Source organism: Myodes glareolus, chromosome 4, assembly GCF_982192425.1.
Source record: "Myodes glareolus chromosome 4, mMyoGla1.1, whole genome shotgun sequence".
NCBI classification, from domain to species: domain Eukaryota; kingdom Metazoa; phylum Chordata; class Mammalia; order Rodentia; family Cricetidae; genus Myodes; species Myodes glareolus.
In genome coordinates this window covers 73,439,925-73,454,786 of record NC_142029.1, presented here as the reverse complement: position 1 = coordinate 73,454,786, position 14,862 = coordinate 73,439,925, and the positions used below count along the sequence as shown (strand labels likewise).

Here is a 14,862-nt window from a genome sequence, read left to right as displayed (position 1 = left end):
ATTAAAAAAAATGTAGGAGGCCTATAGCTCCTACTGTAGATTAGTTGATCTCAAATAGAGGAAGCACAGAATATACCTCTGGAACAGTATCTGAAAGCTCAAATCTATCACTCCATACAGCTTTGGCAGAGGAAACTACCCTCCAATTAATATGAAGCTGCTCACAATTGGTAGGACCTGAGAGATTCTTAGAATTAATATAAAATAGGTAACATACACATGGGTGGATACAGTTTGTGTGTGTGCACGTAGAAGCCAGAGGTCACTTTATAAGTGCTGTTCCTCATGAGCCATCCATCTTGTAAGAATCTGCCTAACCCTTCTACCACCCCGGGACTGGGATTACAAATGTAGGCTGCTGTAACCCAGGTTTTAAAAGGGTGCCTTTATGTGTGCTTGGCAAGCAGTTTGCCAACTGAACTATCTCTGCAGTCACCACTCCTTTTTAATTTCAGTTTAAAATGGGGGCACATTTATACCACAGTACGTGTGTGGCGGCCAGAAAATAACTTCAAAAGCCAGTTTCAGGGGTTAAACTCAGGTAGCCAAGCTTAATGGCAGACACCTTTATCCACTGAGCTATCACCAGACCTCACACTGTAGCCCAGGCTAACATGGAGCTCCTACCTCCCATGGATGCACTCTACCTCCCAGTGCATCAACTTGCCCAGCCCTAAATAGCTTTTTTGGGGGGGCAGAGGGCGGTGCCAAGACAGGGTTTCTCTGTATAACAGAGCCCTGAGCACTGTCCTGGCGGTTGTCCAGGCTGGTCTAGAATTCAGATCTGCCTACCTCTGCTTTCTGAGTGCTGGAATTAAAGGTGTGCACCACTAAGCCCAGCTAAATAGTTGCTTATTAAATTTTACATATAGGAGCTGGAATGACAGTTCAATGATTGAGAGCCTTTAATTCCAGCACTCAGGAGGCAGAGTGCAGGTGGATCTCTGTGAGTTTGCGGATCTCTGTGAGTTCGAGGCCAGCCTGGTCTACAGGAGCTAGTTCCAGGACAGGTTCCTTTTTTTTTTTTAAATATTTATTTATTTATTATGTATGTGTATTCTGTATGTGTATAGGCCTGAAGGCCAGAAGAGGGCACCAGACCTCATTACAGATGGTTGTGAGCCACCATGTGGTTGCTGGGAATTGAACTCAGGACCTTTGGAAGAGCAGCAATGCTCTTAACCACTGAGCCATCTCTCCAGCCCACCAGGGCAGGTTCCAAACCTCTTGCAGAGGATCTAGGTTTGGCTCCCAGAACCCATATTGTGGATTATTGTACCAGGCACTTTCTTTTGGGCCACCAACCAGCTCCCAAGTCATGGTACAGAGATTTATTAGTAATTTTAAATGTTCAGTCTAGTTTAGGGATGGTTCTGACTGGCTCTTTTAACTTAAGTTAACCTATTTTTATCTTTTGCCTTTTTATTTTTATTTTTCTTCCCATGTATCTTAACCTTCACTGCTTCTTGTGTCTGGTTGGTGGACCCAGGCATGTCCCTTTTCTTCTCTCTCATTCCTAGGGTTTCTCCTTCTATTTATTCTCTCTGCTCTCCAGCCCTGCCTATCCCTCTCCTGCCTAGCTATTGGCCATTCAGCTTTTTATTAGACCAATCAAGTGCCTTAGGCAGGCAAGGTGAAACAAGTGCAACACATCTTTACACAGCTAAAATAATATTCCACAACAGCTCAAAAGCACAGTTCCAGTTAGTTCTAGGGGATCTAGTGCCCTCTCCTGGCCCCAGTGAGCACCAGGCACATTCACAATACACACCTTTTATCTCAGTACTTGGGAGGCAGAGGCAGGTAGATTTCTGTGAGTTCCAGGCCAGAAAGAAAGAAAAGTATGAAGGAAGGAAGGAAAGGGTGGGTGGGCTTTCTTGCCTTGTTGGCTCTCAGAAGCAAAGCCTCAGGAGTGAGTGACTCCCTCGCCACACATGCGCTTCCTCCCAACCATGCCCTCCATTCCTTTCCCTGCACCTTTTTGTAAACGCATCTCTAGGGCTTCTTCAAGACAATGTGTAAAAATCCACATCGTTGCATTGATAATATCTAAGGATGGGGAGCATCTCTAACATATGTCTCACTTTGTACTGAGGAGTTTGTGATCAACACAAAGCAGGCCTTTTAAAAAGCCAGAGAGACCTTGCCCAACTAGGCTTTTCCTGCTCACAAACAGAAGTTTTAGAAGCATCTCGCCTGTCCCCAGCCCAAAAGTGAAAGTCTTTTACTTTGCTACTTACTGGGCAGGGACTAAGTGATTATGACTGAGGATAGCTATTTGACCCATCAAAATCATAAACTTACTCAAAGTATGAGTGGTTTTGCTGGGGATTTTTTTTGGAATTTATTTTTTATTTTAATAGTTTCAATAATGTGTATGTGTGTGTATGCCTGTGTGTGGGTAGGTGGACACGAATGTAGGTGCTGGCAGAGGCCAGAGGCATCAGATTTCCCTGGTGTCAGAGTTACAGGGGTTTGTAAGTAACTTTGATTTGGGTGCTGGGAATCAAACCCAGGTCTTTTAGAAGAGCAGCCAGTGGTCTCTACAGCTGAGCCATCTCTCCAGGGCCCCCACATACACTCTTTAATTCAATTACACGGATCTTGAGTGTGACCTTTATAGATGACAAATTGGTTACAATGTGACATAGTTGAAACACCTCATAGCCCCAAATGTCCCAATCCAATTTGGGAAAACACTTGAGTGTCCTCCATTTGATAAGGTTGATCAACAAACCAGAAAAGGAACCGTCTGAATGAGTGGCCCTGCAAATTCCAGGCAACGAGAGAAACAGAACTGATTTGACTTCCCAAGTAAATGTACATTCAGTGCTGGGGATTGCATTCAAGACTTGCATACTAAACAACATGCACTCCGTGCCAGTGCTGCACCCCCAGTCCTGAGTGTTCTCTTCTGCTCATAGGCATGTCCTGAGCCACGGAGGAAGACAAGACCAGTTTTCAGTCCTGGTCACATTTCTCACACAGTTTGATTGCATTTGTGTACAAGTGTGGATTGTGAAAATTTTCTAAAACCAACTGATAAAAGAGCTGCTTTGCCACGGGAAGACACAACATACATATCTACCCATCCCAGGTAAGGAACCCATGACAGACCAAAGTACAAATACCACCAAAGTCCAACTTGGTGAACTAATGAGTTTTACTGGGGTTACTTACAGGAGCAAAAATAATTCATCAAAGACAGCTGCGTCACTAGGCCACCCCAGCATGGTGACAGTTCACAAAAGCTGGGAACCTGGAGCACACTGCACAGTCTGCAAGCCACTCAACATGTTGGAAAGAGTTCTTTTCAGGTGATTCAGTTGGCCTCTGCCTCTTCCAGGGCAGCTGCTCTGATCCCCAGAGTCTTCTGCAGCTTGGCTTGCTGGAGAAGGACTCTTGGCTTCTATTGCTTACTCTGGCAGGGAGGGGCCTACAGAATCTGATCAGTTTCAGGGACTTCCTGAAACTATCTTGAGTTGTTTACCTTCCCACTTAAGAAACTTCCCTGCAGGAAAGAATGTTTCAATCTTGAGGAAACTGTTAAACAAGAGGGAAAGCTTTTCGGAAAAGGGAGTGGACTACCAAGGCCCTTGGCCAAATGAGTGACAGTCACCCTCTTATGGAGCCAGAGGGCGCACAAATTGAGAAGAGGGACAAAATGGGAAATGTGCCAAGGAAGAGACAGGAGGGGTGTGGAAATCCACTCCGGACAGTCACAGGCAAGTACAGAAGGCTTTAAAGAACTCAGCCTTCCTTCCACGCCCAGCCTTTGCCCTCTCCCCCTGCTTCCATTTCGGAAAGTCTGAAGCATGCTTGGAAAGCTGTTTTCTACTTTCTTCTCTTCCTCCCCCTTTTCTGAGCTCCCAGCTGCTCGACCTCTTGCATAACTGTGAGAGAGAGAGCACTGAGCTTGTTGATGGGCTCCAGATGTGAAGTGGGATGATCTTGGAGGGGTGGGGGCGGGAGGTCTTGAGTCCCTTGAGTGCTGGAAGTGTGGGAACATAGAGGCCGGACATAGCAGGAGATAGGACCAATTTCACAGAGCCTTGATCATGGATCAGCTGGTGCCTGCACTGCAAGGACACTGAGAAGAGAGAGGTTTGTTTTTTAAAACCCCTGCCTCAACACCATCTGCCTGCAGCAGGTTTAGTTATTGTTTGACAGTCCTCACCATGTCAATAAACAACAACCGGCGATGAAGAAAAAGAGTGAAGAGTTCAAGATACCCCAGTCTGAGCCCCGCTGCAAATGCTAGGCCTTCACATATGGAGCAAGAGAATTTTATTTTCTCCTTTTGCTCAAAAACACTAAAATCAGCCTGAAGGTTGGCTATGGTTGAAATTGTTCCATGAGTCTCACATAACACAGAGAGGTAGAAAGAGGCTCACTGCACAAATCTTGGGGCTTCCTGGTTCCCAGCATGTATGTCTCACCTCGTTAGCTGAAGCAGGTAACAGGTGGGATTCTCTCCTCCCTCTTGTCCACTGCTTGGCTGTTTCCCTGCTCAGCTATGTGTCGTCTCCCAACTCCCCAAACACACACACACACTAATGCTAATCCTGTCAATGAGTGACTAGATTCCTGCGGTTCAGCCTTTTGCCATTCCTGAGTAAGGGAGAGAGGGCACAAGACGAAAGCCTCTGGATCAGAATAGGGCTTGCCCATTTCCAAAACTTTTCTCTAACCCATCCCATCTGGAATTTAGGCCAGACTTGGGGGTTTCCTGCTTCTTCCTTCACTGAGGAAGAGTGTCTGCCTGTCCTTCAGTGCAGGTTAAAGAGGCCCAGTCTAGTTGAGTTCAGCTCCCACGGGGCCTCCCAGCGGTCTCCTGAGGCGAGAGCAGGCTTTGCAAGGTAGGCTCCACTGTCAGCTTGGATTTCGGGGTGGAGGTTGAATTGGCGAATGATTTCACCAGCGGTTTATAGACTGCTCCCCTCTTTTCTTCCTCACTAACTCTCACTCCTCAGCCAACCTAGTGTCTTTCTACCCTACCGCCATCTCTGTCGGTCTGTAACCCAACAGGTCTGTGATGGAGGTGACTCTAAGCGGGCAAGAGGACGACTCCATTCAGCTTTCCGGGGTCCTGTAGTTGGCAGCACACTTTAACGTGCCTTCCTGTTAATTTCTGAAGTCTGGTGTGCAATTATTCTGTCTACAGCGCTATATGATGGGGCTTGGAATAGGAAAGGAGAGGGAGGGGCTGACAGGGGAAAGACCTGGGTGCCCTCGGTAGATGTTCCGAAAGAAACGTTGAGAATGTGGTAGGACTATGCATGGTGGGGCTCACTGGGAGTCAGTGGAAGATTCAAGCATTTTGGGTAGGAGCGGGTAATAAAGAAGAGCCTCGAGGCCCAGAGTGGAGGGTGGTCTAGGAGGGTCGAAAGGGGAGGGTAGGAGGGGAGGGTGTGTACGGTAGTGGCCGCGGTGGTGGAGGAAAACCCAGCTGTACAGATGAACAAAGCGGGCGCTGTGCAGGCGGGGGAGGTGCTGCTGTGGGAAAGGCTGGGTGGGGGCCTTGGGCTCCAGCCCCACAAGGGCGTCTTCTCTAGCTGGCCAGGCGGACAGGACGGGATGGGGGCGGGGACTCGCGGGAGGGGGGCGGGACAGGCTCCCTCCCCTCCTACTCAGCTGGGCTCCTGTGGAAAAGCAACAGTGTCCTTCCTAGCCAGCCGGAGGCCGCCGCGGCCCAGACGGGCAAAGGGACCGGTGTCCCCCCCTCCCAACTCCCCACAAGGTAAGCGTGTCCCTCCCACTACGCCTTGGGGTTCCATTCGCCTTCTGTAGCTGGGCCTGCAGAAGGGAAAGTCCCCGGGACCAGACGAGATCAGTTCTGGCCCAGAGAGCTGGGTAGAAAGGTGAAAGAGGGGCCATGCCAGGTGAGTGCGTCGGCGGAAGGGGCTTTGTGGGCCGCTCTCCGAGAACTACTTGCTTTTTGCCCTCCCGAGTCATTGCCAGCGCCACCACCAGAGGGGGCCCTGGTACCCTGCGGAGCAACCCCCCCTCACCCCGAGTTTGCGGGAACTCGGTTCTTCTGTGGGCACCCCGACGGCCAGTGTCCCACACTCGCAGAGTCTCGGGTGGGGTAGGCGCGCGTGTACTTGTCGACAGCATCCCACTTGGTCCATCTCCACAGCCGAAGGGCCATCGGAAGGGGGATCCCCTGGGCGTCTCCACTCTTGTCCCAGGGCCAGCTTCCTGGATGGACTTAAAGATGTGGAGTCCAGCTCTGAGGCGTGGGAGTCAGGCAGGGATCCTGAGGTTTCCACGTCTAGGGTCTCCTGGGCGCTCTTCCAGGACCCCCGTGTCTTTGAGGGTCCCAGGAGCCTCCAAGGGCGACCTGGAATGACTGAGCCGCATGCTGTCGCTCCGCCTCCGCGGTCTGGATCCAAAAGCGTCGCGGAGTTCCCCTACAGAGGCCGAGCCCCGTCATCCGGCTCCCCCGGGACGGGGAAGCGCGGGCAGGCGGCTGGGTGGGGCCGCCGGGCGCGGGGTTGCCCGGGCGCCGCGGACGCTTCCGCTCAGGCCAGCGCAGCGGGGACTTGGCCAGCAACCGCGCAGCCCCGCGGGGGACCCAGAGAACCCGGGTGGGGCTGCATTCTGGGCCCGTTAGCTCAGCGGTCCCGGAGGCTCCGGGGGACTGACTCATCGCACTTCGGGCTCACCCCACAGCGGTCACACAAACAAGACTGGCCACCAACTCGAGCATCCTCACGGCTCCCACGCACAGCATCCCATGCCTCACCTCCGTCCACCCGCGAGACACGTCACACACCGACAGCCCAGTGTCACACCATCGGTGCACATGGGAATCCTTCACATGAGCCTTGACTTCACCACACACTCGGCACACTTCACACCACGCACTCCACGCGCGGGAAAGCTTTGCCTGAGCAGGCCGCTCCACTCACACGCAGCCTCCCGCGGACACGTACCTCCCTCCACTCACCAGCCCCCTTCCTGCAGCTGCGAGGCCGCCCCCTTTCCCTGCCGTGCAAACAAGCGACTTTTTCTCCCGGCCCTGACGAAGAAAGGCCGCTTGTCCCGGTCCGGGCGGGCGGGGCGGCCACAGCAGGCTGCCCAACACTGCAGCCTTGTCCCACCCGGTGGCCCGGGGAGGGGCAGGCCTCTGTGCGGTGCACCTTTGCAGCGTCTCTCCCCAATACTCCTCACTCCATCTACTCTTTCTTCCTAGCTGTCGTCTCCGTCCCGGGTTGTCCAAGTCTCTCCCGCTTTTGGGGCTTCCTCTTTTCCCACCTGCCCCACAGTTTTCCCCTTCAAGATGCTCTGAAGCGCCTAGTTCTTCCTCTGCCACCTCTTCTACTTATGGACCACATCCTTAATCAAACACACACACACACACACACACACACACACAAACGCATGCGCGTGCTTCTGAGGGGTCTCTGGGCCTCCCCCACAGTCTCCTCTGAGCTCACTGCTTCGTCCCCAGCATTATTTTTCGAGATAAGGTCTCATGTAGCCCAGGCCTAGACTGCCCTTGAATGGCTGCTATTCCTGTGGTCACATCCAGAGTATTGCGAACTGGGTTTACAGGCTTGTACCACCCGGCTCTCCTAGCCAGCTTTCGGTTTTTCCTCCTCTCCTGGCTCATTGATTTCACACTTCAAATCCCTGCACCTCTTTGTTTCCCTTTTTTCCCTCTGCCTATTTTTCTTATTTCTAATTTCTTCTCTACATGCCTAGTCCGTGGATAATCTTGCCCCACCTCTCCTGGGCAACCTGCCCGCCCAGCCTCAGTTTCCTTCCTGTCGTGGTTCCTTCCTCTGCGGGTGGCCCTTCCTCTAGGGCGGTCGTGAGCAGGGAAGATGAAAGTCACTATGACCTTTAAAGGCCTTGGCCTACAGTTACGCAGTGACCATTGCATTTCACCGGCTGGCCCTGTGGGACCCAGATGAGGGCAGGGGGTCTGGCCTTTTGCTTAAAGGCTTTGGACCTTTCATCTTGGGACTCCGGAGCCCAGGGCGGAGCTGTTGACTCTCTCCAGGACTCCCTTTCCCGTTATTCAAGTGCCAAGGCCTGCGTACAGGTGTCAGTGTTGTTGGCTGTTGGCACATTGGGGATGGGATCCGGGTTACCTATGGGAGTCCCCAGCCCTGGTTCTCTAGTGCATCTTTCCCTAAGTTTATGATAGCCACACAGCCTGGCCCCTGTTGCCTTACTGGCTAGGAGGCGCTAGGGCATCTGCATGTGGATGCAGGAGGGTTGCAGAAAAGCAGGCCTGTTCCTCAGCAGTGGAAACCACACCACAAAAGGGCTTTTTCTTTTTCCTTTCCTTTCCTTTCCTTTCCTTTCCTTTCCTTTCCTTTCCTTTCCTTTCCTTTCCTTTCCTTTCCTTTCTTTCCTTTTTTTTGGTGCCTAGGCACAGCTGAGTTTTTAAGAAATGCCCTACAGAGTGGGTAATTACAGCTCTAGGTATAGATAGCCTTCCTGTGGGACCATAACGAATTAGTCAGAGGAGGGTGTCAGGGGACAGCACTGCTTCTTCAAGGGACAAGGGATTAAGGTCATAGAAGAGGGCTCCTGGGCCAGGTGGTGGTGGCGGCGCACGCCTTTAATCGCAGCACTCCGTAGGCAGAGGCAGGTGGATCTTTGTGAGTTCGAGGCCAGCCTGGTCTACAAGAGCTAGTTTCGGGACAGGCTCCAAAGCTACAGAGAAACCCTGTCTCGAAAAACCAAAAAAAAAAAAAAAAAAAAAAAAAAGAAAAGGGCTCCTGGGCTGCGGTGAAATCCCGATGTCAAGGCACTTTCTGAGCCTGGGTCAGGTTGGTCTGGTGTCTTTTTCCTGTGCTGTGGGTTAGGTTTCTGAGCTGAAGCCATAGCCTGGCACTTTCCAATTGCTGTGTGGTTTCTTATCTTCTCTCTACACCTCTCTTTATCTCTCCCTCTCATTTCAACCTCTTATTCCCTTCTCACTTCTCCTTGAGCCGCTCTTATTCCCTCCCTAACCTAATTCCTTTGCAATCTTTATCTCCAGCTGAGTTTATTCGGTGTAAATAAGTAAGTGCTTCGCAGGGTGATAGTAACAGGTACTCCAGTGTGACAGATGAGGAAACTGAGGCCCAGACCTGTGTGCCTTCCACAGCTAATCATAGCTGCTGTTTTTAGATCGCTCTGTAGTTCGAGTGTGATTTAGTATACTGCTTGGATCTTCAGATAATCTTTAATTTTTAAAGCAATTTAAACTTGTGTTTTATATGTATGCTGCTTTGCTTGCATGTATGTCTGTGCCTCAGGTATGTGTCTGAAGCTCATGGAGGCCAGAAGAGGGCATGGGATCCTTGGAACTGGAGTTGCCAACAGTTGTGGGCTACCATGTAGATGCTGGGAATGAAACTCTCGTCTTTTGGGAAAGCAACAGGTGCTCTTAGCCAAAGAGCTATTTCTCCAGCTCCCAATCTCTTCTCACAGCTTTTCTCTAGGAATAATCTGTGGAGCACAAAATCAACCCAACCGATGTGTGCAATTATTCTTAGTTTATTTACAGAGCTACACAACCATCACTGAATCTTAAGTTTTAGGACTTTCCTGGTACAGACTGAGAAGATGTCTTAGCCAGTGACAATGGCTGCTGCTCAGACATGCAGACCTAAACTCAAATTCCCAGTACCAGCGCCTGTAACTCCAGAGCTGGGAGCACAGGAAGGCAGGAGGATTGCCAGGGTTTGATGGCCACCAGCCCAGTTCAGATTCAGTGAGATAGCCCGACTTGGGGGAATAACTCAGAGACTCAGCACAGACCTGAAGTCTTCCTCTGGCCTCTGCACACATGTTCCTAGACACACATGTGCACACATTACATCCCATTCACACACAGAAAGAACATTTCTTTTGCACACAGCACCTCAAAAATCTTGTGCCTATTCAGTGTATCTCTTTTCTACTCCTAGCCCCAGGCAAGTACTGTTCTGGACAAGCCCTGTTCTGGCTAGTTTTTCTTTAATTATTGTCATTATTCTGGTTTTATAGAAGATTGATTTGACAATGAGAGGCGATTAATGACTTACCCAATCCAGGAGTGTTGACTTACCTGACTGGTGTAAACCCAGCAATTGGGAGGGAAAAACAGGAGTTCTAGACCAGCCTGGCTGCATAATAAGTTCTAGGTCAGCTACAGACCGAGACCCTGTCCCAACTAACAAGCATCAACAAAAACCATCCCAGGGTCCTGGGGTTAATAGCTCATTTGATAGAATGTTTGTCAAGCATACAAAAAGCCCTGGAGATAGCTGATGGTGGCACATGCCTTTAATCTCGAAAGAGAGAAAGACAGAAGGATGGACAGACCTATAGCGTTCTGTCTTCAGAAACTCGCCTGTAGTCAGCGCTTCTGCAGGGCAGCCAGGCCAGTGTGGGGTTTTGTGTGTTAGTGACCTCTGCCTTCTCTCTTCCCAGGCAGTCCTGGGTTGGGTCCCAGGCACTGTTCCTGCCTCTTTTTTTTGCCAACTTGGGTGGAAATGGTGACAGAGATGATGAAGGCCAGGCCAGGAAGGGTGGAAGTGGGAAGGGTAAATTTAGTAACTAACTCCTTGGCTGAGGGCCTGAGAGACCCACTGCCAGGAGCAGACGCTCCTTGGAATGTAGGCTCCGCCTCTGCTTCCTTTGCAAGTCACCTGTCTGGTAGCTGGAAGAGAAAGTGGAAGGAAACACTGATGAGTTGGCAACGTGTGCGCATGCAGAGGTCAGATACCAAAAGCATAGACCTGGGGACCAGGAATGGGCAATGGTGGTCGAAGGCCTGGATGTCAAGGTTACATAGTTCTAATAGCTGCCATTTCCAGAATGCTTTGCACCTCCCAGGGTGCGACTTAGTCTACTACTTGGTCTTCAAACACTTTATAGAAAAGTAACAACAGATCTATCGAGGGGTAATAGAGAGGCAGGGGATTCAAGTTTGGGCTCTGGAATCTGCTTTTGGTTCCTCTAACACGAAGCCCTTGAAGAGCCCCAGCGTCTTCCTCTCCCAATATTGAGATTTTATAGCTGGTGATTTTAGGAGAGGTAGCTTTCTATGAAAGAAAAAGGGCAGGGGCTGAGACGTACAGACACGACAGGAATACCGGGTTTGCCTTATCTGTCTCCTTTAAGGAAACATCCTATTGAGACCCTTGGGAAAAGAGACAAAAGGAAAAGAGGAAGAGGAAAGGCTGGAGGAGGGGTTGCACTCAGCTCAGCCCTGGTACCCACCTGGCTGGTCTCTGGCTGTCATTGTCCTTAGAGGGGCTTCCCTGGACTTTGTTCTTCTCTTGGTTGGCCCTACCTGCTCTGTTTAAGACTCCAGATGACTGGGGGGTGGGGGTAGGGTAGGTGTCCTCTGCTGCTGAGTCCGGGATCTGGGGAGTGTAGAGCAAGAATACAGCAGAAATGTGAGTTAGAGTTCTAGGGTTCTTTGTGCTTGTGGTGGCAAGGATCAGGTCTGGCGCGGTGTAGTGCCCATGCTGTCGCTGGGAGCTGAATGGAGGCAGAGGTGTGTGTCGCCTCTGTTCCTCCCACCCCGAAGCTCCTTAGTTTTCTCCACCTTTCCTGTGTGTGCACTGGGGATCGCAGCAGCTTGTGCTTACTTTATTCTGAGAACCCTGTCCCAGAACCCATTTCTCTCCCTTTTCTTCCCTGACCTTCCCACTTACCTGCTTTTTGTTGTGTTCCCAGGAGCTCTGCAACCCCGGGACCATGGATACTCTAAATAGGAGCCAGCTAGGCCCTGCGTGCAAGTCCCAGGCTGTGGTGCAGGTAAGTGGACCTGGGACTGTGGGGTAAGAGGGCTGCTAGTGAGAGTGGGTTCAGAGCTTTTCTTTTTTAAGTTTTATTTTTATTTTAAATTATGTTTATTGTGTGTGGTGGGTATGTGTGTATGAAGCGCAGGTACCCAAGGAGATCAGGGAACTCAGATAACTCTGGGCCTGGAATTATAGGGACTTGTTAGCCCTCTGATATGGATGTTAGGAATTGAACTTGGATCCTCTGCAAGAGTAGAACACACTGTTAACCCACGGAATCATTTCTCCAGTCCTGGGTTCATCTCCTTCACCCGTGTCCAGGTTCGCAGATGAGAGCAGAAGGATTTTGCCTGTTGTCCATCTGTCCGTCCCTAGTTGCAAGCCTGTCACTAGCTCATTTGAGTCAGGTTAATTGGTTCAGCCTGACCTGAACCGCCTCTGTGAAAGTCTGAAATCGGTTTACAGACTCCCTCTGGCAGGATCGCTCAACTGATTTGTGTCTCCACAGCCATAGGGCCGGGACAAACCTGCTAGATTGGCTCTCCTCTACTCACCCCTTCCCACTAGGTACCGTGCTCCCTCCTTGTTTCTGTTTTAAAAACAAAGGAGTAATTGAGCGTAGGTTTGAGATAAATCCAGCGGGGAGAGCTAGTGGTCCAGATTCAGATGTAAGTAGAATTGGGTGCAGTAATGCTCCACATAAGACCTTTGTGCTAAGACTTTCAGCAACCTCAGAGCTTTTTGGAGAAGGCCAAGTGTTGGTGTGACTGGGAGTAGGGTGCTCAGGTCCCAGCCTGGAGTCTTTAAACCTAACTTTCCATTCAATTTGCCTGCAGAAAGGTCCACTGGACCTGATTGAGACAGGGAAAGGACTGAAAGTGCAGACGGACAAACCGCATCTGGTGAGCCTGGGCAGCGGTAGGCTCAGCACAGCTATCACGCTCCTGCCGCTGGAGGAAGGTGAGCATGGTACCTGCCCTGTCCGTCACCCAATGCATTCCTGCCCCAGAGGCTGTCGTGTGGGGTCCCTTCTGCCTTGTGCAAGCCATGTTTGCCTCGTCTCTGCCTCCTTGACTGCCTTCTTTGGCAAATAAACTGACTCCATGGCTGGGGTTAAAGATCAGTTTAGAATCAAGGAAGAGTAGAGGGAGAAAGAAGGAAGTGCATTGCTCTTAGTAATCTATGGGAATCAAGAAATGAGCCGCTGCCACCCCTTACTCCAGGATGATGCCTGGTGTAGGAAAGGGCTGTGTGGAACGTGAAAAGATGGGAGCCAAGGACACATACCCTAAGAGGAGACCCTGGCATGGCTTTTGCCTGCCCTTCTCCCTTCCTGGCTGCACCTGTTGCCTGGGTGATACTGGATTCCCCACATTCTCCAAATGCCAGTCTCAGGGGCTCTACCAGGGAGGGATGGAGGGGAGAGGCTGCACTGGCTGGCAAGAAAGGACTGGAGAGAGGAAGGGAGGGGGGAGGTTGCTGGTAACAGAAGGACTTGAGAGAGAAGGGCATTTCTAAGAAGATAGGGGAGTAGGGGGCGGAGGAAAAGGAGGAAGCCAGTGGGACATTCGGGTAACAGAGGAGGTTCCCTCTCTGTTGCCGGGGTGTCTGGGTTCTGTGGCCTCTCTGGGTCATCCCACCCAGACAGAGTTTTTGCTGCTTGGGAGAAGGTTCTACCACTTGCTGGCTCCAGTGAAGACTACGGGTGGCCAGAACAGGGCAGTCAGAACATAAGTAGGAGCTAGAGAGATATTTGCACAGTAGCCCCCTTGCTCTCTGCTTGACTTCTTAACCTGGATGACCATTCTGACTCAGTTTGCCTCTTGTCTCCAGGGAGGACAGTGATTGGTTCCGCAGCCAGGGATATCTCACTCCAGGGTCCAGGCCTGGCTCCAGAACACTGCTACATCGAGAATCTGAGGGGTACTCTCACCCTGTACCCCTGTGGCAATGCCTGCACAATTGATGGGCTCCCTGTTCGGCAGCCTACCCGGCTCACTCAGGGTAAGGTTTGGTATCTCCACACCAGTAAGCTCGTGCACGTTAGATTATGGGGGAGCCTGCTGCCCCAGTTCCCTTGTCAGCTGGATGAATGGCTGTACGGGGTGGGGTGGGGGAGCCTGCTGCCGTGGTCCCTTGTCAGCTGGATGGATGGCTGTACGCAGGTTCAGTGTCGATGTCTGAACATCTTGAAAATCACCCTCCCCCACCCACCCCAGCTTCCAGACTTTGCGCTCGCTCTCGCTCGCTCTCTCTCTCTCTCTCTCTCTCTCTCTCTCTCTCTCTCACTTTTCACACACCACATGGAGAGAAGAGGTTTTAATTCCTGCTGTCTGAGTCCTGTGTATAGTGTGGCTTTTTGTGGTTGTAGTGGGAGAACGGGTGGAACAGTACTGAGGAAGGCTCAGAGGTGTTCTGTGATGTCCAGAGAGAGTTGTTTTCTGCTTTAGAGGATGAAATCTCCTGAGGGGATGGGGCAAGGGCAGAATCTGATGGAACAATCTGAGGACATGCCTCTTCCTGCTACACAGTGGCTTAGGGTTATGGATGTGGCTACTCTTTTGTTTCCTACGGCTCCAGGCTGCGCGGTTGGGAAGGGAGGCCCTGGTGTGTAAAGTCCCCTAATTGCCATGGTTACCAGGCAGGTAAGGACTGGCTAGGTGGTACTTTGAATAGGCCAGATATGTTCACCTTGGAAATAGGCACTAAGCACCATTAGTTCATTTACGAGCCTTTCTTTTCTTTTCTTTCTTTCTTTCTTTCTCTCTCTTTCTCTCTTCCTTTCTTTCTTTCTTTTTTCAGTTTTTCAGGACATGGTTTCTCTGTGTATCCCTGACTGTCCTAGAACTTACTTTATAGACCAGGATGGCCTCGAACTCACAGAGATGTACCTGCCCCTGCCTCCTGTGTGCTGGAATTAAAGGTGTGAGCCACCATGCCCAGACATTTGTGAGTCTTTTAATTAAGGGATTGAAAAAAAGAAGATCTGGCCAGGTGTGATGGCACACACCTTTAATCCCAGCACTCCAGAGGCAGAAGCAGGAGGATCTCTGTGAGTCAAATTCATTTAAGGATGGAAGCTTTGGGCGAGCCTGACTCTAAGCAGAAGCCCATTGGCTGG

The 14,862-nt window shown here is 50.9% G+C and overlaps 1 protein-coding gene across 32 annotated transcripts in view; it reads left to right on the top strand.

Moving 5' to 3' along the window:
- The first annotated feature begins 5,609 nt into the window (after positions 1–5,609).
- The window catches only part of Phldb1 (pleckstrin homology like domain family B member 1), a 48,823-nt gene continuing 39,570 nt past the window's right edge, over positions 5,610–14,862 (top strand). For all 32 annotated transcript variants that reach the window (XM_087905591.1, XM_087905589.1, XM_087905588.1 and 29 more), the window contains exons 1-4: positions 5,610–5,740; positions 11,674–11,754; positions 12,578–12,701; positions 13,575–13,745. In XM_087905591.1, coding sequence (XP_087761717.1) covers positions 11,695–11,754; positions 12,578–12,701; positions 13,575–13,745 — 355 coding nt within the window. In that variant the 5' untranslated portion in view covers positions 5,610–5,740; positions 11,674–11,694. The remainder of the gene's footprint in view (positions 5,741–11,673; positions 11,755–12,577; positions 12,702–13,574; positions 13,746–14,862) is intronic.